This window comes from Trachemys scripta, chromosome 8 (assembly GCF_013100865.1).
Source record: "Trachemys scripta elegans isolate TJP31775 chromosome 8, CAS_Tse_1.0, whole genome shotgun sequence".
NCBI lineage: Eukaryota > Metazoa > Chordata > Testudines > Emydidae > Trachemys > Trachemys scripta.
Genome location: NC_048305.1, coordinates 97186490 through 97209964, shown reverse-complemented (window position 1 = coordinate 97209964; position 23475 = coordinate 97186490). Strand labels below are relative to the sequence as shown.

At 44.2% G+C, this 23475-nt stretch overlaps 1 protein-coding gene across 2 annotated transcripts in view; it reads right to left on the bottom strand.

Annotated features, from left to right (window-relative positions):
• Positions 1–17830: 17830 nt before the first annotated feature.
• GLIS1 (GLIS family zinc finger 1) overlaps positions 17831–23475 on the bottom strand; it is a 264447-nt gene continuing 258802 nt past the window's right edge. The window contains exons 9-10 of one of the 2 annotated variants that reach the window (XM_034779846.1): positions 22235–22402; positions 17831–18523 (exon numbers count right to left, since the gene is read on the bottom strand). In XM_034779846.1, coding sequence (XP_034635737.1) covers positions 18387–18523; positions 22235–22402 — 305 coding nt within the window. In that variant the 3' untranslated portion in view covers positions 17831–18386. The remainder of the gene's footprint in view (positions 18524–22234; positions 22403–23475) is intronic. The other variant, XM_034779847.1, reaches the window with a different exon arrangement.

The following is a 23475-nucleotide window of genomic DNA, read 5'->3' as shown; positions in this document are numbered from 1 at the left end:
CCCCTGCCCCGCCTCTTCCTGCCCCCACTCCATCCCAAGCCCCGCCTGCACTCCATCCCTTCCCCCAAGCCCTAACCCCACCTCTTTCGCCCCCACTCTGCCCCCAGCTCTGCCCCCACTTCACCACTTCCTCCAAGCCCCCACCCTGTCTCTTCCTGCCCCCGCTCCGCCCCCTCCCTGCCTCTTCCCACCCCCTCTCCCAAGTGCACCCCATCCCTGCTCTCCCCCCTCCGTCCCAGCACCTTCTGCACACTGCTGAACAGCTGTTCTGCGGTATGCTGGAGGTGCTGGGAGGGAGGGGGAGGAGTTGATCAGCAGGGCTGCCGACTGGTGGGAGGCACTGGGTGGGGAGGGAGCTTGGCTGCTGGTGGGTGCTAAGCATCTGTTAATTTTTCCGTGGGTGCTCCAGGCCTGGAGCACCCACAGAGTCAGCGTGCAAGGTGGAATAGATTGGTTAGCATAAATAGTTAGCAGATATTGTAAGGGACTTTTCAAGGTAGAGTGGCCCGTTAACACCTCTGCAGTCATAGGACAAAAAGAGGGTGATAGTGGGTTACAGACTGTTGTAATAAACCATAAATCCAGGGTCTCTGTTCAATCCATGATTTTTGCTCTCTAGCAGAGTAATGAATTTAAGCTCCCACGGTCATCTTTAGAAGTGTTGTGAGGGTTTCCTTTGAGGAGGAGGACTGATAGGTCATGCAGGGGACAGGACTAGATGACATCTCGAGGTCCCTTCCAGTTCTATGATTCTAAGAGGAGAGGGAGAAAGTGCCCTAGAGCCCTCGTACTGTCTTTGGTGGGGGGTTACTATAATTCACTCATTTCACAGATAGGTAACTGAGAACATTTAAAAAACAAAAGTCCCTGCTATGAAGAACGTTCAAAGTATTTGTACCGTGCCTCATGCACTGGCTAGGGTTACCATTCGTCCGGATTTACCCGGACATGTCCTCCTTTTTGTGCTAAAAATAGCGTCGGGGGGAATTTGTAAAGCACTCACAATGTCCGGGATTTCCCCCCGGCAGAGCAGAGCGAGCGGCTGGGAGGGCTGCAGGGAAGTCCCGGGCTGGACTCAGGAGCAGCTGTAGAGGAGCCGGATCCGCCCTGCATTCTGAGCCGGCAGCTCCCTTGCAGCCCAGTCCGGCAGCACTGTGCAGGGCCAGGGACCGGGTTTTGTTGTGCTGGGGAGCTCAGCCACGTGTCCGGCTCGGCTGCACAGAGCCCAACACTCTGTTCTGAGCAGCAGGGTAAGGAGGTCAGGGGGCAGGAAGGTTCTGGAGGTAGCAGTCAAGAAACGGGGGGGGGGTTTTTGGGGGGAGTGGAGAAAGTTTTGGGCAGTCAGGGTACAGGTAGGGGGNTGTGGGGGAGGGTCTTAGGAGGGGGCAGTTAGGGGACAAGGAACAGGGAGTCTTAGGTAGGGGGTGGGGTTCTGGAGGGCAGTTAGGAGCAGGGGTCCCAGGAGGGGGCAGTCAGGGGACAAGGAGCAGGGGGGGAGTGTTTGGGAGTTCTGGGGGGGCTGTCAGGGGGCAGGAGTGGGGAGATGGATCGGAGCAGTCAGGGGACAGGGAGCAGAGGGGTTTAGATGGGTTGGGAGTTCTGGGGGGGGCTGTCAGGGGGTGGGGAGTGGTTGGATGGGGCGTGGGAGTCCCAGGGGTCTGTCTGGGGGTGGGGGTGTGGATAAGGGTTGGGGCAGTCAGGGGACAAGAGGCAGGGAGGCTTAGATAGGGAGTGGAGTCCTGGGGGGCAGTTAGGGGCAGGGGTCCCAGGAGGGGGCAGTCAGGGGACAAGGAACGGGGGGAGGGTTGGGGATTCTGGGGGGGCGGGAAGTGGGAGGGGCTAGGGCGGGGCTCCTCCCGTCCTCTTTTTTTCTTGCTGAAATATGGTAACCCTATGGGACACCAACCTGCATAGGGTCTCCTGAAGCAGGGGCCAACCTTGCATCAGTCATGATAAATCTGTGACAGCTGGCAATGCCAATACTGTAATAACCCCACCCACTGGGGAAGGTAATTGCAACTCAGATGATGGACTAAATATCTGATTTAATCTTTTAAAAATCTTATGGTTTTCCACTAATATCATCTGACTTTTTTGGAAGATGATTCATTAAAAAAAAAAAAAAAAACTTTTGGAGGTGGCAAGCCTAGTTTTAATTAACCTCAGGTGCCTGTATAAACCTGAGTTGAGAAGTGTTCTTGTGCTCTGTAAACATTCAAAAATATCCATTGTTTTTGAGAGCAAACAGACTTGCAGCTCATGTCACACTGCCACTGCCTTCAAAGCAAGTACAGGAACACAGCACTGCGTATTGTCCTTTCCAGACAGAACATGTCATCAGCAGCATTGCAGCTCCCAGCAACAAACTCCCAACCAGGCATGAGACCTCCCATTAATCCCTAGCTCAGTAATGGTTCCCCTGCAGTAATTTCTGCCCCATCCTCTACAGACTTCCTAGGAAACATAGGGGTGAATATGGCAGAGTGCACACTGTGTGAACTGGTGACTGTGGAGTTAGTTAAATTCAGAGTTCTTGGCCCTCTAGTTTCTAGAGGGAATCATAGTGTGTTGAAAGGAGAGCTTAATAAAGTGAAGACTTCTGGCTTGGAGGTCTTTCTCCAGCTTTCTAGTGAAACCCATGCTGTCAATTTCTGTTCTCTCTGCTTCCAGAAGACTGGCAAGCTGCTGGTCCTACACACTGCTCACGGTAGCAGGAATCACAGGGAGAAAATTACCAGTTTCGCAGTTCAGTTCAAGATTAGGGAATTGAAATTAAAAAGTGATTATCAGACCAATTTGTTTCTAAAATAATTAAGAGAAAAAAACTACAGTGAGTGTGTAACTTCCCTCACATGCTGAACAGAGGGCTAATAATAATAATAATAATTAATACCTGTCAGATAAGGGCAGAAGTCTTTTATTTATTATAATTTTAGTGTGCTGCTGTCTTTACCTGTTGGAAGGGAGAATCAGAGCCTCTTCTTTGGAGTGGTACAGGACGATGCTGGGGAATGTAATAGTAGTAGTTTTGTATTATCAGCATGGCTGTAATTTACTAAATTAACTACTTTGCCCTCCATAAACTGTGCTAGCATACGACTGTTATTCCAAGGGGTTATTGAACATTTTATCAAACACTTTTACAATGGAGAACATATCCAGTAATTGTTATGGGAATATTACAGAAATGTGTATGTTTTCAATTTAGAAAAGCAGAAGATTTATATTTCCTTAAGCTTCTAATCATTTATACATATGACCTCCATTCATACACCCGAAATGGCTCTTCCAGAATTCTAAAATTTACTTCAGATGTTTCGTTTGGGTGTTTTGCTTTACCTAGTAGCTGCCAAGTGTGGGATTACTTAGCAGTAAAATTAGAAATGTGGATTTGAGTATGTACCAAAATCCTGACAGGTGTTAACGTAACTCATGTTGAATATTTTATTCTTTAAATAGTAAAATGTAAACCTGCATTTGTTTAGTTTTGCACCCCTGCCAACTATATCGAGTATCTTGAGTGAGTGACTAGAATCACTGTTTTCTATACATGCACTTCTTGGCAGTTTCCAATGTCTGTTCCCAACTAGTGTTAGGTTTATAATTTTAACAGATTTGTGTTCCATAGAGAATTTCTAGCAAAATGTGTGGCAAATCTCCTAAAGAGCTAGGAAAGGAAGATCATTATGCAATAAGGGCCAGATTTTATTTAGGACTGAAAATATTCTGATAGACTCCTCTGGGATTTTCAAAGTTGCCTAGGCATCTTGCTCCTATTGAAATCAATGGGAGATAGACGCCTAGGCACTTCAGAAAATCCTACTAGGTGCCTATTTGCATCTTTAGGTACCTACATGCCTTTCAAATCTGGCCCTAACCTCTTCAGAATTTGAAGATGTCACCTTGGATTCTATTTAGTTTAAACTAGGGTTCATGGGGAAGCTATCTTGGTACCAGTAAAACCTAATCTTGCTTCAGCAATAGGGTTTCTAACTTTCTAGTCACACAAAACCGAACACCCTAGCCCCACCCCTTCCTGAGGCCCTATCCCTGCCCCAAGGCCATGCCCCCACTCACTACATCCCCTCTTCCTCGGTGGCTCACTCCCCCCCACCCTCATTCACTTTCATTGGGCTGGGACAGGGGGTTGGAGTGCGGGAGGGGGTGCGGGCTCTAACTGGGGGTGCGGGGCCAGAAATGAGGGGTTCAGGGTGCGGGAGGGAGCTCCGGGCTGGAGCAGGGAGTTGGGGTGTAGGAGGAGGTGAGGGCTCCAGCTGGGGGTGCGGACTCCTGGGTGGGGCTGGGGATGAAGGGTTTGCGGTGCAGGAGGGGGCTCCAGGCTGGGAGGTGGAGCCGAGGGATTCGGAGTGCAGGAGGGGGCTACGGGTTGAGGCAGGGGGTTGGGATGTGGGAGGGGGTGAGGGCTCTGGGCTGGGAGTGTTGGCTCTAGGGTGGGGCTGGGGATGAGGGGTTTTGGGTACAGGAGGGGGCTCCAGGCTGGGGGGTGGAGCCAAGGGATTTGGAGTGCGGGAGGAGCCTGCGGGTTGAGGCAGGGGGTTGGGGTGCAGGAGTGGGGTGAGGGCTCTGGGCTGGGAGTGTTGGCTCTGGGCTGGGGCTGGGAATGAGGGGTTCAGGGAGGGGGAGAGGGGCTCAGGGCTGGGGCAGGGGGTTGGGGCTTGGGGGTGGGTCGTGCGCTTACCTCTGGCGGCTTCTGGTCAGCAGCGCAGTTTGGGGGGGCTAAGGCAGGCTGCCTGCCTGTCCTGGCACTGAGCTGTGCATGCCCCGGAAGCAGCCAGCAGGTCCAACTCCTAGGCAGGGGGGTGGGGGCAGGAGGCTCCACACGCCGCTCTTGCCCACAGACACTGCCCCTCAAGCTCTCATTGGCTGGTTCCCGGCCAATCGGACTGTGCAGCTGGTGCTTAGGGTGGGGGCAGTGCGCGGAGCCCTGTGGCCCGTCCTCTGCCTAAGAGCCAGACCCGCTGCCTGCTTTCACAACACAGTGCAGCGCCAGCCAGGACAGGTAGGGACTCGCCTGCCTTAGCGCCGCAGCACCGTCGACTGGACTTTTAACGGCCCGTCGGCCATGCTGACTGGAGCTGCCAGGATCCCTTTTCGACCGGGTGTTCCGGTCGAAAACCAGACACTTGGTCACCCTATTCAGGAAGCACTTATGGGACAAATGAAATCCTTGAGTCCTGTGCCTCGGCTGAGTAGCAGGCCCATGCACAGGCTAATGAAAGCCTCCTGCCAGGCAATGGGAGCTGCTCCCCTGAGGCTACTCAGGCCTAATGGTTGCAGGAACCACTGCAGCCTCTTATAGCAGCTGCTGGCAGTGGAAAGATTGTGGGAGCTTTGCAATGGTAGACGCTGAAGCTTAACTCTCTCACTGCTTCATCAGCCAGCCCATACCCTGTTTCTTCCTCTCTCTTGTGAACCGTTGCTCAGTCAGTACAAATTGCCTGCACAAGCCCCCTTATATCCAGATATACAACCCTCTGTGCTAGACAACTACACTAGTTCCACTGCCAATGGACCTTCCAGAAAAGGGACTGGGCTTGCCTGTAACTGTGAGCAAGGAATTTGTCTGTTTTGAAGAGGTTTTCACTTGTGCACTCAAACATACATGCAGATGGCCAGAAATAGATTAGTGCCACTTCTGGGATGTGAAGAGGTACTGAGTGTGCGCCAGGGATCTAGAGGGGGTGTGTGACGTTGTGCAGTCTATATGGTTTTATAAAAACTTGATAATAAGTCAATATAATGTAACTGAGATGGTTTTAGAGAAAATACGGTAATAAGTGAATGTAACGTAACTGGGATATGCTTCATGCAAAAGGTCTCTTGTAAGGTATCATTACAAAGCTTATAATCTACTGAGTATGATCATCTGATTTGTATAAATGTACCACTCTTGTATCCAAAACTAGAAATATAAAATGTAACTCTGAGGGCCTATTGTAATTGTGTAAAGTGTGGACCATTAATGATGGTTTGGAATCTTGATGACTCCCATTGTCTGCAGATGGCTGTATTTACCTGTGAGTCTTCCTGTATATGTGTGTGCTGGCAAGTGAGTAATGAAGTCTTGCAGTGACATGTGATCATGTCACCTGAACTGGAATCCATCTTTAACCTGGTGCTTTTCCAGTGAGGTGGGGGTGGAAACCCAGAGAGACAAAGAGTTCCCGCCTTATGCAAAAGATATATAAAGGGGGGAAAAGAACAGAGAGGGAGAGAAGCCATCATGAAGAATCCCCTAGCTATCACCTGAGCTGCAACAAGAGCTGCACCAGGGGAAAGAATTGTGCCCAGGCCTGGAAGGTGTCCAGTCTGAGAAAAACTTACTGAAGCATCTCTGAGGGTGAGATTATCTGTATTCAGTTTGATTAGGCATAGATTTGCGCATTTTATTTTATTTTGCTTGTGATTTACTTTGTTCTGTCTGTTACTACTTTGAACCACTTAAATCCTACTGTCTGTATTTAATAAAATCGCTTTCTATTTAGTAATTCACTCAGAGTATGTATTAATACCTGGGGGAGCAAACAACTGTGCATATCTCTCTATCAGTGTTATAGAGGGCGAACAATTTACGAGTTTGCCCTGCATAAGCTTTATACAGGGTAAAACGGATTTATCTGGCTTTAGACCCCATTGGGAGTTGGGCATCTGAGTGCCATAGACAAGCACACTTCTGTGAGCTGTTTTCAGGTAAACTTGCAGCTTTGGGACAGGAGATTCTGACCCTGGATCTGTGTCTGGAGCCAGATGGGAGTGTCTGGCTCAGCAAGACAGGGTGCTGGAGTCCTGAGCTGGCAGGGAAAACAGAAGCAGAGGTAGTCTTTGCACATCTGGTGGCTCCCAGGGGGGTTTCTGTGATCCAACCCGTCACAGGGTGTTTTAGAGATGTGGGCTTTCCTGGGTGCTGTGCCCTCATTCTGTTTGCCAGTTAACTCTGAGCCTGAAACTTGCAACCGTTTAGAAAATTAAGAACCATTTTCTAGTAAATGAGGAAGGAATTTCTAAATTGCAGAAGGCCAGAAGTGCTGTTATTTTTTAAATTTCGATCAGCTTGGGTGGCTTGAGTGTGGGCAGGGTGAGTTGTTGAATGAGAGCTGTTGGCTACAGCCAAAAATCCATGATGGCACAGAAGAATTACTCTATTTTTTGTCCTGGCTTGCCATCCACTATAAAAATACTTCTATCATGGGTATGGATTAACTCTGTTAATCTCAAAGCAAAGCAGGTAGACAGCTCAGTCGCTTCAGGACTCCAGCTACCCCAATGCTTTCTACTTTTTAGATACATGTTTAAAGAAAAATGTCTTTCTTGGTTAGACTAATTTTGCAGCTTTGAGTAGTTGGACAGACCATAAAGCAAAGTTGTGCTCCCATCTAAATGGGGAGCCTTCAGGTCTCATCTGCAAACGAGAGCCCTTTGACTTCAGGATGGTTCTACAATTCTTGCACCCTGTTTTAATATCTTTAATCTAGCCCTGGGTGTGTACATTTTAATCTGTGGTATAATTCCACTGATTTCAGTAGAGTTTACACTGGGGTTGAATTTGGCCCATAACTTTTTACCAACATTAAAATTAAATGGAATACAGCTGTCAGCTCTCTGGGTGTTCTTCTATTACTCTAATTCTTGTAATTATTAATAGAAATGTTATCATTGTATAACTGGTTTTTACTTGTATGGATTTTATTAAAATGGTAACAATGGAATTTTAGACTGTTCTTTATACAATCTAGATTAAAAGAATTTTACAATGGCTAATTATTTCCATGTAGTTAGTCATCATTTTAAGAATAACTTAGTCATAGTTCTTTTTTCCCCTGATGTTGCTTGCAGAGCTGCCATCAGTCATTATTAATATCTAGAAAACGTGTAAGTTTCTCTTTAACCCACTCTGTAGTTCCTTGCTGTTTACGGTAGTTACCTTAAAAGTTATCATACAGAATTAAAAGTGTATCCTTGGAAACTGGGTTAGTTATTCTCCCTTCCTGAGAAGATATAAAGCAAGGGCATGTTTCCAGAGTCAGGCAGGGTAGGAGCTTGGAGGATGTCTCCAGAAAGTCTGGTTGATGAGGAGCTAAAACTGAGAAAAGGATTAGAGCAGAATCCCAGGAGGCATGTGACAGTAAATGGGAAAGGGAGGACCTTCAAGAGGAATATAAAGGACGCTAGAACCAGAGGTGGGGGTTGGACCCATGTTGAAACTCCCAGTGGTTCCTCCAATGTCTCCCTCATATGTGCAGCTGAAGGTCCCTTCTCTACACATTCTTGGACTGCAGCTCTCTTCTGGGTTGCTCTAATGCCATGAGGAGTGTCCCCTTTATGCTCTCTTCCTTAAAACTCCATGTCATTTTGAGTCTCCATTCTGCAGTTGATTGTATCTGGGAGAGTTTGGGTGGAAAATGTTGATCGTTGGACCAGTTGGGCAGCAGGAAATTGAATCTAATATAGCTGAAATGGTTACAAGGACTCAGAGTAACAGTATCCTATTCCATTGGCAACAGCTAAATCTCCCCCCTGAGCTAGAAGTTACATTTATTAAATTTATATTTTTAGGGCATGATATCTGATAACTTTTGTTATACTTCTTTATATATACCTTTTAGGTCAGACCTGATTAACTGATCTCCTGAATTACTGGGTGACGTTGCCTCGTTACAATGATGACAAACAGTTGTTGTTTTGGCATTCTATGATGTACCCATACATTTGCAAAGTTTCACATTTATCCTATTTTGCAAGCGCATCTCCATAATTCATTAAGAGGAGGACCATTGTTGTAGCTGGTGATGTACGACAGTTAACAAATGAGGGGAAAATTGGCTCTGCACAATACAAATCTGGATCAGATAAAAAAAATTGGAATGGACCCTACTTAATGGATCTGGTTTGGATGCAGCCCAAGAGTGTGGAAATGTCACAAGAACTGCAGGTCTCCTAAGATTTGTACCACTCAAGATGGTTAAGCTTCAAACCTGAATTTCATTTCCTATACTCAACGTAATCTGGATGGGAATGCCATCTCTTGGCCCATTCCTAATGTATATTGTACAGACACATATATAAAGATAATGACTGGGGTTTTAATTTCAGAGGGAAAACCATTACTCCTTTGTATAGTTATTTATTATTTAAATTGTGTTGCCTGGATTGAAAACATGATGGCCAATAAAACCACAAGTCACACTTTCATTCCCTAGAGCAATAGTTTTCTATTATAAAGCCTAATTCCAATCATCATATACTTGCAGTTACTGGTTACAGCACCACCAAGAGAAATCTGCCAAGTAGTAAGTGTCTCAAGGAAAAGAATATATTAGACACTTCACTGCTTAAATATAATAAAGGAGAATAATGAAGTACACAAGCAACTATCTTGTTTTATTGTCTAGTTTATCTCTTATGGATAACCTCCCAAACCACACCATCACAAATTAGGAAGTTGAGGTATTTCTTTGAACCTATTCTTTTAGTTTACAGGAAACCTGAATCACACAGATTCTTAAATGAAGTAATCACTACAGCTGCTATGCTTAAATATTCCAGACCTACGTGAATCATTGTGTGGTTTCGCATAAGCTGATTGTTGTGATGTACTTCTGAAATAATTGATAAAATATGTTTGGCGGGTTGTATTTTTGACAGAACTATCCTTTTAAAAAGGAGTTTTTGTTCCAAAAATTAAAAGCAAACTACCCTTTATAAGCCACCATTCAAAAACTGACAATGTATTTCCCTTCAATATCTCTGTCATTAGTGAATACAAGTTGTCCTGTTCTTTGTCACTGCCAGTATTAAAGCTTTGTTAGACTTTGGATATGATACTCTTAGATCCTCCTCTGTCCTTAGTTCAAAAGCTGTAGAACTTGTGAGCATTTTACCTCACGCAGGGGATTGAGTTTACACACTTGCTTTATTATGATGTGACAATATAACAAAAGAAAACCCAGATGCGTCAGCATACTGAGACATTGACTGGTTATCTGCTCTCTTGCCATTAATGCTATCTGAGGTGGTAGAATACAGGTTTGTCTCTATTGATTTTGACTTAAAGTCATTGCCCTGGTTTCGTTTTTGAGTGCATCGTCCTGTGTGTCTGCTGACCCCACACGTCTTACAGCTTAGGTGACTGCTGGTATTTAAATAATTGGTTGCTCTACTTCCTCTTCCTTCCATTATGCCAGCAGGGAGGCATTAATAACTGTTCTGGATCTACCTGCATTAATCATTCTGGAATGGATACTCCAGATCCACCTTCAAATTAGGTCTCTCAAGTAACATTCCAGCAATAAAGTGGTCTCCCTCTGCTTTGAATTAAATGGCAAAACATTGGCTAAGACAGACAACCACCCTTTTGTCCCATCGATTTCTGATCCACGATCTAGCTGTGGTTCCCTTGATAAACTTCTATGTATTATTATGTTTCTTGCCCAAACCATTCATTTACAAATGGGAAGCTCCTTCTTCTATATCAAGGAGACATCCTAGTGGCTTTTGCCCTATAATACCTCAGAGACAGCCTTCCTGAGAGGGGCTTACAGGGAGCCCTGGCTGCATATTAAAGCTTCTTAACCCTTTTGTGGGAGCGGTGTGGTGGTGCAGACAATGCATATGGTCCCCTGGTTGTACATACTTTGGGGGTGGGTGATGGAATCCCTGTGCTTGTGGGGTCTGACTCAACTCCTTTATAATTTAAGGCCAGGATCTTAAAAAAGTGAGTATTGATTGTGGGTGCCAACTGGTCACCTTAAAGAGATGGGATTTTAATGAAGTGCCGACCATTCACCCTCTGAAGATGAGGTCCCTTTATGGGATCTCAATTATGGGACTTCCATTTGCTGGCTGAAAATATTGTATTCTGCCATCATACCTATCCAGATACACAAAATCACCTACGGCTATATTTGCAAAGGTACTTAGGTGCCTAAAGATGCAGAGAGGTGCATTGATTCCAATGAGAGTTAGGTGCTTAACCTGCTTGTGTGCCTAGGAGGCCTTTCACAAGTGCCTTCCTATTGTTCGAAAATCTGCTCCTAAGCATTTTCGAAAATTTTGGACTAACGTGGTACTGCAAACTATTTATACTAGTTAGCCAATGGGTATTGTTTTGTACTGGATGGCCTACATCTGAATAATGAAGCTGAGAACAGAGCTTCACTTGTATGTATGTATGAAATCAATGGGAGTTAGTTGCCTTTGCAGATTTGGGTCCAAACACCTGGATAGCTTCCACTGACAGGAGGAACATAAGAAAGTTCTGACTTTTACTTTGGGTATAGCTATGTTATTAAGAGATAATCATGTTAATTGGTTCATTTTATGTTAGGGCAAACAGAATAGATCCTGATCCTTGACCTTACTCCTAAGAACATAAGAATGGCCATACTGGGTCAGACCAAAGGTCCATCCAGCCCAGTATCCTGTCTACCGACCGTGACCAATGCCAGGTGCCCCAGAGGGAGTGAACCTAACAGGTAATGATCAAGTGATCTCTCTCCTGCCATCCATCTCCACCCTCTGACAAACAGAGGCTAGGGACACCATTCCTTACCCGTCCTGGCTAATAGCCATTAATGGACTTAACCTCCATGAATTTATCCTAACACTTATCTAGGCATGAAAAGAATTTAACACAATTATAGCCATACATATGGTTTGCAGGTTCATCAACAAAGTGACCAGAGAACAGTTGGTCTAAATACTCAACCAGCACCATGATAGGATTAAGAAGATTGTACAGCATTTGGTTATTGTGTTTTCCAAAGGATGACCTCTGACAGCATGCAAGCATCCATTGCTGATCTTTTTTAGAGCTAGGATTAAAGATGTAGGGACTTGGCTATTATTTGCATCTCTGGTCCTGTCAAAGGGTGCTTTACTCACCACTGGAGCACACATCTGGGGATTAACTCTGCCAGGCTGAAGCCCCATCCTGTGGTTACGATCTGTGACTCTGTCTCATGCTCTCAGTACTTGCCTGCTCTCATTTTGTGGCTTGGCCCTATGGCCACATCACTGTGGTTTTCCCCTTCCAGGGAAATCACACACATCGAAGTCTCTCAGGACCCACTGCCCCTTAACAGTGCCTCTTCTCTAGTGTCTATTAGGGAAAGGCAGGCCCGCCCTCTACATTGGGTTCTAGCCCAGGTACCCTACAACTAGCCATCAAAGTCTGCACAATCCATCCTGTACTCCTGCCTCCCTATAGTCCCCTTCTAGTCTCAGCTACTGGGCTTTATACAGCCCCTCCTGTTCCTGTCCACCTGAGCTTCAGCTCTAATTAGTCCTGGTTCCTCTTCCAGGTGCGGCCTAAGCAGTTAATTGGCCCACCCAGCCACTTTAACCCTTTCAGGTCTTCTGTGGGGGACACCCCATCACAGAAACAATTCGCACTGACTTTAATGGAATTTTTACTTGTACTAGCACTGGGTAAAAGTGCTCAGTTTGGCACCTAAAATACAATTATTCTAGTTGTGCTAAACCATGAGGCTGTTGTTTTAGAAGACGAGAATAGTGGATGAAGAATATCGCTATCGTCTTTAAAAGCTAGCACCTCCCTCGATGAGCTCCTACTCTAGGAAATCGCTTTTATGTTGGTTGGTCTCAGGTGGCAGGATTTTGCCATTGGTTTGAAGTGACTCAAATTTGTCACACTTGTAATTGCCCAGGGAAGAGCTAAGCACTGTGTTTAATAATGTTTTTAATATCTGATACAGTATTGACATTTTTTCAAAGATCACTTAAGCTCTTTACAGCTAAGAAGATGCATCCGCTAATGTTACACGGTACATGTGCCCTGGAAAATGTTCTGTTTGTAAAAGGTATAATGAGGAACAAGTGTTAGTACAAACCATTAACTTGTGTGCTAGAACCATGCAAGTTTTCACACCAGACCATCAGAACCCAAGCAAACTACCAGCTATTTTTCCTTTCATGTTGTATTGGCAGCTCATGGTTGTGAGCCAGAGGTGTTCACGATTGTGGCTTGGAAGGCAGTAAAGGGAACTTAGTCACAGGCACCAGACCGGTAACGCTTATAAACATACAAGAAGTTTTGCAAACTGCTTGTTGGGCCATAGAAAAGTTATTACCTCTGAACTAGTGGGACAGAGGTTAGACTGCTATATAATCTGCAGCTTTTCTAGTTCTAAACTCATGCAGTTGCCCCATGGTCAGTATGTTCCAGATCATCTTAGACCATTCACAGCTTGAGGAACTGCAGTGAACTTCCATTTGCTGGCTGAAAATATTGTATTCTGCCATCATACCTACTCAGATCTGCACTGTGATTCACCAGGCAGCTGCAGGGAACTACACAAATAAGAAATATAATAGGGGAGATTAGAAAGAATCTCAGTGATTTCTCTGCTTATATTTTGGAGCGACCTCCCCGAAGTCCATACTGTAGGATAAGCCAAGCACTTTTTTTGTGCAGTGGGGTTACCCTTCCTGGGGGTGGATCAGAAAACCAGATTAACTAGTATGCTATCTTTGGAGGGTAGTGTACGTGGGAGAGAGTGTTTTAATATGGTTCTGTGCAATGAGGTGCAGACTGAGCATTTCTTTTAGCAAACACCAGCCTGAAAGCTTGCTTACATAAGAGTAGTATTTGAATCCTTTCCTCCATGCACATAAATAATAGAAATCCTTATTATCACTTAGCTATTAAATATTCAGGACGTAAAAATGTTACTGTCTCCTTGGGTTAGTGGCCACTGTGATGCATGCAAGTTCAAGTTCGCTGTGTTCTGCAAGCAAGGTAATGACTCTGTATGTACTGTAATACAGAAACAGGCTTCTAGAGGGCATCAAGGGATCACAGCTGCATTGACACTAATGTCAAGCATCAGCTACCTTCGATTCTTGCAATGTGCCACTGCACAGTGATCTGTAAGCAGCATGGCCTGCAAAGTGGCACTCTGAACGTTTACAATGCACTTTACAGCCTACAATGCATGCAGAACAAACTAATAGTGTAGGCCTATAGGAATATCGCCTAGCTATAGAAACCCTTAGCTCTGCCTCTCAATATTCTAGAGGTGGTCACAATGGTGGCAGTACAGTTTCAGCACCTAGCTATTATTAGGAGGTATTAGCCTTTAAAAAATAATATAGTGCAGACATATCAGGACATGGAGTTGAGTAGGTTTTATTCCACAGGACCATGCTACAGCCTCAATTATTAGGTCCTCAGTTAGCTATGCTGCTTCTTATCCAAAACCGTGTCATGTTCTCCAGTCAGATAATCAAGGCGATTTTCAATGAAATATTCAATGTCCATGCTATAGTACACACTTTATTATCTTTATGTCAGTTTACAAAAGGGTGGACTATGTGTATCTAGCTAAATACTATATCACAAATAACTAATGTGATGTATATGCAACTACATTGTGACTGGGCTCACAAATTTGATCCATAAAATCGACAGAGAGTCCTGTGGCACCTTATAGACTAACAGATATATTGGAGCATAAGCTTTCGTGGGTGAATACCCACTTCGTCAGATGCATGCGTCTGACGAAGTGGGTATTCACCCACAAAAGCTTATGCTCCAATATGTCTGTTAGTCTATAATGTTCCACAGGACTCGCTGTCGATTTTTACAGATCCAAACTAACACGGCTACCCCTCTGAAATTTGATCCAGTTTTCCCAAGATCACAAAGACATGAAACTATTAAGCAAATGTTAGCCCTGAGGCCATTACTAGAACTGGTGTATGGCATGAGGCACGGTAGCTTCTAGCATGTATTGCACTGGTTGTGGCGCCTGCTCCTCTCGAAGTCTTGCTGTATCCAGCTGTGTTGCTCTTCAGGCCTGGTACATACATTAGGCATGCAGCGCCTATGGTCTTTTGCACTAGGTTTCCTGCTCTTTTTGACACCTGTATGACATCACATTCAGCAGCTCTCGGTAGGACACTATGCGCCCTTTCAGGAGCACAGTTATTCTTGGCCTTTGTTGAGCTTCATTCACCAGCCACCTTTCACCATTTTGCCCCCTTTTCTGTTTCATAGAATCATAGGACTGGAAGGGACCTCAAGAGGTCGTCTAGTCCAGTCCCCTACAATCATGGCAGGACTAAGTATTATCTAGACCGTCCCTGACAGGTGTTTGTCCAACCTGCTCTTAAAAATCTCCAATGTTGGAGATGTCACAACCTCCCTAGTGCTTAACCACGCTGGCAGTTAGGAAGTTTCCTTACTCTCTAGTTCTTTCCCTGTGGCGACTTCCAATTCTGTCCTCCATGGAGTACACTCCCACCCACCCCTTCGCTGCCCCATCTGTCAAACTGATCAGCAATGAACTAGTTAATGCTGACATTGTTAAAGCCTCAGCACTGGGCTTTCGTGATGTTACGCTGAGTTCAACAGGGTGGTAAGGAATGTGGACGTATACTCCCCTCAGACTTATTGTTAGGCTGGTTGCAGATGTGGGACGCCATTACTTTACACGCAAAACACACTGGGAACATTGTCATCACCACCAGCAAGACTAGATGGGTCTTGACTGAACATGACAGATGGGTCATACACATACATCAAGCGGCAAGGGTGACTGTAACCTCTGGGTTTAGCGGTACCCTCCTACTTCTTCAGGGACTTAGCTTTGAAGATACGTTAGCAACAAATATGCAGAATTCACTCCTTGCCATAGACCTGCGCTTTGTTTTCACTAAAAAAAAGCGTGTGCATGATGGTTATTTAACCTGATGGCTGCAGAGGAAACCTCAGCCATGTGAACAGCATATAAACCAGTATAGGATGCCTGCCTATGAATTGCCACATTCAGTTCAATGAGTCCCCTGTGGATGCTGCTTGTGCAGCTCCAGAATATGGTATTTTTTCCAAAAAATTCAGCATTTTTTTTTTTTTTGCTGTAGAATTTGCTGATTTTCTGCAGTCAGGTGCCTGACAGTTTGCTTTCTCTCACCCAGGTGTGTGGTGACCAACCTGAAGCTTCCTCTTATTCACCAGCTTGTCCCACAGCTGGGACTTAATTACATGACAGTGCATGGTCCCTCCCTTCATTGTTCCAGGGAGCTGGGGCCTGGAGGCCCAGTTTGCAGCCAGGGAGCAGGGGAAGCCAGAAATACTGGCTGATGAGCTGGACTGCCTAGAGAGATGAGCTGCTGGCGCTGGCTGCAAGGTCCCCTCTGGCACACCTGTGAGCAAGGAGGTTCTGAGCCAGGCCCCTTGACCTCATCGCAGGAGCCAAAGGAGTGAAGCCAGCCCACTTGAAGAACATAGCCCGGGAAGGGGGAAAACCCAACCGCAGAAATAATCATCGGCCAGTTTTACATTGGTGAATATTTTCTACGCTGAGCTACAGTTGTGTGGGGGTGGTGGGCTGGAAATGAGTGGCACTTAGTGGTTCATTGTCTGTGTGGAGCCCATTTGTGGCTTGAGATCAGCATCAGTGTGTACTGGGGCCAGGCCTGTGCCCTGCATGCCCACTCAAGGACATGGTGGCCCTGACCACCTCTGCGTTCCCTCGTGCCTGTGGGAGCAAGGGGGAAACACAGCAGCGTCCAACTGCTACCCCCTATTGCCCTTTTATCGAGTACATGTTTGAACTGGGTACTGAGCGAAAACTAACACATAAAGGGACTTTGTCTACCCTCCTGGCTGTCCCTTGTGTCTTTAAATTCTTTCCTTCTATTTATTATTCAGTGCCATTGCCTCTAATACAGTGATACTCACACTGAGGCTCGCAAGCTGCAAGTGGCTCATTAATGTGTCTTCTGTGGCTCTTTGCAGCAAGATATTAAATCACTGTGTGATTTAATTATTAACCATTCTAAGTTACTAACCAATCAAGATGCTTTTACTATGTTATTAATCAATTGTAGTTGATAAAATAATAATACTTGGTCAGTCATTTTGCTGGGAGAATTATATATATATTAGGACTTTCAAGCGATTACAAAAATTAATCACACTTAATCACACTTAAACAGTAATAGAATACCATTTATTTAAATATTTTTGGAGGTTTTCTACATTTACAAATATATTGATTTCAATTACAACACAGAATACAAAGTGTACAGTGCTCACTTGATATTTATTTTTGATTACAAATATTTCCACTGTAAAAATGATAAACAAAAGAAATAGTACTTTTCAATTCACCTCGTACAAGTACTGTAGTGCAATCTCTATTGTGAAAGTGCAACTTACAACTTTGTATTCTGTGTCTTAATAGAAATCAATATATTTGAACATGTAGGAAAATATCCAAAAATATTTAATACATTTCAATTGGTATTCTATTGTTTAACGGTGCAAGTATGCGGAGGCTCCCATTGGCTGTGGATCCCGGCCAATGGGAGCTGCAGGGTGGTGCCTGCAGGTAGGGGTGGCGCCTGCGGACAGGGCAGCGTGCAGAGCCACCTGGCTGCACCTCAGTGCCAGCGGGGGGGACATGCTTCCGGGAGCTGCTTGCGGTAAGCACCGCCCAGAGCCTGCACTCCTGAGCACGCCCTACGCCCCAATCCCTGTCACAGCCCTGATCCCCCTCCCATCCTCCAAACCCCTTGGTCCCAGCCTGGAGCCCACCCCCGCACCCAAACCCTTCATCACCCCCCCGCACTCCAACCCGGAGCCCCCTCCCACGCCCTGAACTCCTCATTTCTGGCCCCACCCCGGAGCCCTCACCCCCTCCCACACCCCTACCCCCAATTTTGTGAGCATTCATGGCCCGCCCTACAATTTTCATACCCCGATGTGGCCCTCAGGCCATAAAGTTTGCCCACCCCTGGCCTAGACTGCGTGCAGCTATCTAAGAGGTAAATATGTCTATTAGGTTAAATAATTGAGCAGCTTTCTTGAATAGATCAGGGTTTATCAGACTGAAGGTAAGAAACAACAGTATACTTGTATCCAGTTTTTAATGCTTTCTTGTAAAATTGAAAATATAAAACCAGCTGAGCAAATGAAGGCTTTATATACATGAGGTCTGTGATTAAAGAAGTCCGTTTAGTCAAGAAAATTTCCAATGAATGAAACTAAAACGATTAAAGGGAACAACAGTCTCAAATTGAAAACATACATTTCAGAAAAAAATCTTTACAAGTTATTATATAACTTACATTTACATTCTTACTAAGAAATGATAAAACAAGCTGTTTCAAATGCTCCTCATTCCCTTAAAGCATGAAATTCAAAGTGCCACAGCAAAGGAACAGGTTCCAATAACTTTTCTTATACAGTATATTCATTTATAAAATGGATTGGTAAATGTGAGGTGTTTATTTAAATGAGCACATAGAGATACAGACTAAATAAAAGTACTGGAACAACGTTTCTGTTACTACGTATACAGTTATAGTAATAATACAGGAAACAAAGGATAAAGCTGTTCTTAGGTATCTGTATAGATGGAAGGAATGTGATTCAAACAATGATCAAAAGCACCATTTTGGAAAAATCCATTTTCTTCAGTTCCATTGGTGACTGCTTCTTCAGACCCACATTGTGCTTCAGAAATTACATCGTAGCCTGAGAGCAGGAAAAGCATATGAGCATGATTTAGCACCACAGTACATATGAGGGCTGAGGCAGGAAGCACAAGTCTGAGTCCTAGAGATATGTAGTGAAGCCTCATGTTAATCAGACAGCAGAATTCACCACCAACGCCTCACTTAGACAATATGAAAACTAACCTCATAATTTGTGTCATTGTGCATGAGTTTCCATTCACTGCTTTGTCCGGGTACCCCTGTGTGAGTGAAGTTAACTGGCTACCGGTGTGAGTGTGTCACAGTATGCCTCTCTGGAGGAATTACTGTTACTAGGACATGTCAAAGCAATGGATGGACAAGGATCCTAGATAGTGTTCTGAAAGTGCTGCAGACAGATTGTGTTGTATATTTTTCTCTTTTAAAGGTACTTTGAGGATCTGGAAATATTTCATGTGTGCCCCAGACATTCTTGAGATCCTGGAGGAATCTGGCTACTGCACCAGCTGGCTCCCCAGGGTGTGGCCTGTGTTCTACAATCTGGGGTTTTCTCAGGCTCCTGGTGCCCCTGCGTGCACTCTGGAGTCAGCATCGGGGCACAGGGTGTTCCTTTGGTAAGGAATGTTGTGAAGCATGGTGCCCTCTGGCCGCCTATACTGGCCGAATCTCCAATGGACCTTCCATTCTGCTGGTACTGCTCTTCTACTGCCCTACTCATAGCAGGCCTTTGAGTGAAGGCAGGATTTTGTCCCCAATTCTTAATCAGGCTGAACTCTTATTGACATGATACACATCGCTCCACACTACTTGTTTGAAAAGGAACAGTATATGCACTTTGTGCCTGATGCTGACTGCAGCAAGACTAGTTATGAACACACATAGGTAAGTGGATTTCAATTTAGTCCAATATCCCTGAATAGTTTCCCTTGTGTAAAATGATTTCTTTAAATCCCATTCCCAGAAACAGTTTAAAGTGATATTGACTAAGATCTCCTCTTCAAATCTTGCCACTCCTCCGATACCTGCTCCTCTCTCTGTGCCCAAGCTTCCCTCTTCACTGACCCTTTTGTTTCCTTTATCCACTCCAAAGCCCAGTATTCTTCTGTGTGGCCTTGAGTAGCTTGCTAAGCGTCCTCCTTCCAAAGACGTCTCAAACCCCACCTATTGCATGAAGCATTGATGCTGTGTTATGCTCACACCCCACTCTGCACATTCTGTGTCACCTCAGACAGCATCGTCTATGTTTGGCTATATCTTTCTAAAGGATTGTATGTTCTTCAGAACAAGGACAGATCCGTATTTCTTCAGCACAGATTACCGACTATTATGCATATGAAAGCAGGCTGCATTTCAGTTATTGAGGCACTCGCGGCTGACTGGGTGACATGGAAAACATGTTAATATTTACTGCAAATCGCATCCATATCCACTGCAAACGTATGTGAGGAAGGATGCTCTTGCGGTTAATACACTGGACTGGGACTCTGGGGATTTGGGTTCAGTTTTCTGTTTTGCCACCGTCTCTCTGTGTGAGCTTTGGCAAATTACTTAATCTCTCTGTGCTTCAGTTTCCCATTGATAAAATAAGGATGATGCTTCATTTCTCCCACTTTGTTTCCCTTGTTTATTTAGATTGCATGTTCATCAGGGTAGGGACTGTCTCGTACTATGTATTTTTATAGGAGCAAGCACAATGGGACCCCAACCTTGGTTGGGGCCTTTAGGTTCTACATAATATAATTAATAATGGACTCTGATTCTGTAGCCCTGTGGAGGCAAGTCCCCCATTGATATCAAAGAGATTTGCCTTAAGTAGGACTGTAGGATCAGGCCCTTACAAGTGAATTAGTTAGAGGGGTGTTTGTTTTTTAATAGATTAGAGACTAGATTCTGCACTCACTTATACTTATGCAACCCCTTGTGATTTATACTAGTTTACTGTATTAGTTAACCAAGGGTTGACTAATCTGTGGATCAAATCCTGCTCTCTGATACAGAGTAAATCTGAAGTAAATGAGAGTAGAAAATAACCCAGTTTGTTTGTCTAGTCAGCACTGTGTATATAACCTAACTGAAGAGCACAGTATTCTATTAACTTATGAAAGGGTGCGTATTATGTTAATTTTCTCTATCTGACAGGGCCCATGTACAAAGGGGTACACAACCACAAATGGACAAAAACCAAGATAAACATACACCCCAGAAATCACTGTTAGATTCCAGATAGTGTAAACCATCCAAAAGCCCTGAACACAAAATAAAAAATTTATTGACTGTTAATGTGATTCATGGAACAGCTGTTTGCCAGTCACATTTGGCATTCCTGTGAGATGAGATCTCCATTAATATTAATGGTGCTATAAAACCCTGAAAAAATTAAAGCACAGCCTTGATGAATCTTGCAAACCTGAATGGTTCTATTTTACACAGAAAGATGAGATAAGATTTATATTTTCCATATATTTATTTGTTTCAGATGCTATGTATTTGTATACCTCAATAACCGTTCTAAAAATAAAATTATTGCTGAGAAACCGTAATAGGTTAGCCCCAGACAAAAATAGCAAATGTTGTGGTAGTTGGTGTTTTGCCACATTATTATTTTTTTGCTCTGACAATTTCTTTTGCAAAGTTTATTTAGTCTATTCTCTACCTGTCTAAACTGAACATCAAATTTCAACATTTTAAAACTGTTTTAGTAACATCAAACTTATGAATATCACAAAAAAAATCAAAGTTAAGGCTGAAACTGCATGGTTAACTCTTCCCTTTTGCTCGTTATTGCTGCACATACTTTTTAGTATGTAACACGACACACACACTGAACTGAGATTCCTCACAATGAGGTAAGAATGTCAGCTCTTATTTTGCAGTCCTATCTTGGACGCCAGTCCAGGAAAGCACTTAAGAAAATGTTTTCAGTAATGTCCTGAGCGGAGATGCTTTCCTGAATCAGGGCCTCCAGCAAAAACCATGTTTGGAATCAGTGAGTTTTGCCTAACTAAAGAGTGACGAATTGGTACTATCTCACTGCTATGGCATTGCTTAAAATATGTTGGGTCTTGTTACTTCCATGATTTTTCATTGTGGTTTTTAAAAATAGGAAAAAATCCCTCAGAAACATGAGCAGTTCTGTATGGGAGCTCATTCACTAGATTTTAATGATTCTAGTATACCTCTAAGCACTTTACCATTATGCAAATATATGGCTGGGAAAAAAGTTACCCATGTGCAATAGCCACTTTTCCAAACAAAATTCCCATAGTCACTAGTTCACATTTGGTACATCTCAGTATAAGAAAAACCACATCCCACTTTTTATTCTTAAGTGAACTAGAAGTCCCTGAAGCCAGTAATGTTTAACAGAAGTTCATGGGAATATAAAAATCCAGTTTTGAGACTTAGACCCTGACTATGAACTGCAGCCTGAAATGACTTATACACACCTGAAGATAGGGCTTTTAGTGTAAATGTTGACACAATCTTTACAATAAATGTCAAGGGAACAGGGCAAAATTGCCTTTTTAGTGAGCTGTCCAAAAGCTCACTAAAGTCACTCGGTCTACCCACACAAGTAAGAGGAGAATTTGGCTGTCGCTGAAATACTGTAGGATAAAAGAAAACAAATCTACTTTCCTAAAGAACTGAGTTTAGTGAAATGTTGCATTTTATGTAATAAGACAAAAAGTGTTTTTTCTATTTCTAAAAAAAAAAATCACAAGGATAACTCTTCATAATAGGAATAAATTACCTGTTGAAGCTAAAGGTGCATTGAGTATGTGACACCCATTCTGTCTCAAAGGATTAAAGCAATGGGATTCCCCCGTTAGCACATCACTGTTGACAGACTGTTCCACTGTTCTGTAGCAGTCTCCGTAGTGGAAACAGTTTTGTATTGAGTGAAAGCTGCCTTGGTAACCTGAAAACAGATATTGCATACACAGTTTAACACTGCCGTGATGGTATTAGCTTCATTTCTGTCATAGCATTTCATTTGTACTGTGGGTTTTAGATCCTTAGGGTTTTAACTATGGAAAAATGATCAAGCCACAGCCTTTATTCTACTTACATATTTATACACACTGTGTGTTATAATATAATATAAAACCTATATCGGGCTTGATTCTGCAAGGTGCTGAGCACTGTGGCCCTATCCAGCAAAGCATCTAAGGACATACTTAACTTTGAGCAACTGAATGAGTTGCCCCACTGAAGTTAATGGGCTACTCATTAAAGTTAAGCATGTTCTTACATGCTTTGCTGGATCAGGGCCACGATGCTCAGCACCCTGTGGGATTGAGCCTATAATGAATGACTGTTAAATTTACCTGAATTAAATAATGCCGTATTTTCCGGATATACCCTATTTGATTTGTGACTGAATAAAGGCCTTTTACCATCCAGCATGAATTATTTATTGCAGGAGATAACTGTATTTACGAATATACCGTTTAGAATACTTCAGCCCTCTTGTGCTATCTTGTTTCAAATGAGGACATTTCACTAGTCACGGTGGGCCAGATCCGGCAAGAAGAGTTTGGCCCAGAGGTGCTACCCTACATTCTGATGGACTTAAAGACCTTTATGCTAGCGGAGGATCTCTTTAGCTTGCAGCTGGGGCTCCTTGGCAATCCCACCAATGGAAGCTGCTGAGGGGATGTTTTGAATAGGCCATTCCCTCCCCAGCCAGCAAAATCCATTTTGGGGCCACTAGTGTCTCCTCCTTCCCTAGAATCTCCTGTCTCATTCTTTCTACCACCAGGGGTCCCGCGCTGGCTTGCACCAGCAGAAACCTGCCAAAAGGAGAGGTAAATCCTGCCTCAGGCAGAAAGTCACTTGGCAGTAAAGAGCAGTGGAGTTTTACTCCTTACAGGTTGGTGCCAGCCTCCTGAAAGAACAAGGTGGTGACTCAGCCTCATCAATGTGTGCTGGGAGCTGTGCACTAAGGGGTTCTCAGGGCATCCCTCACACTAATGACACAGTTAAAGTTAA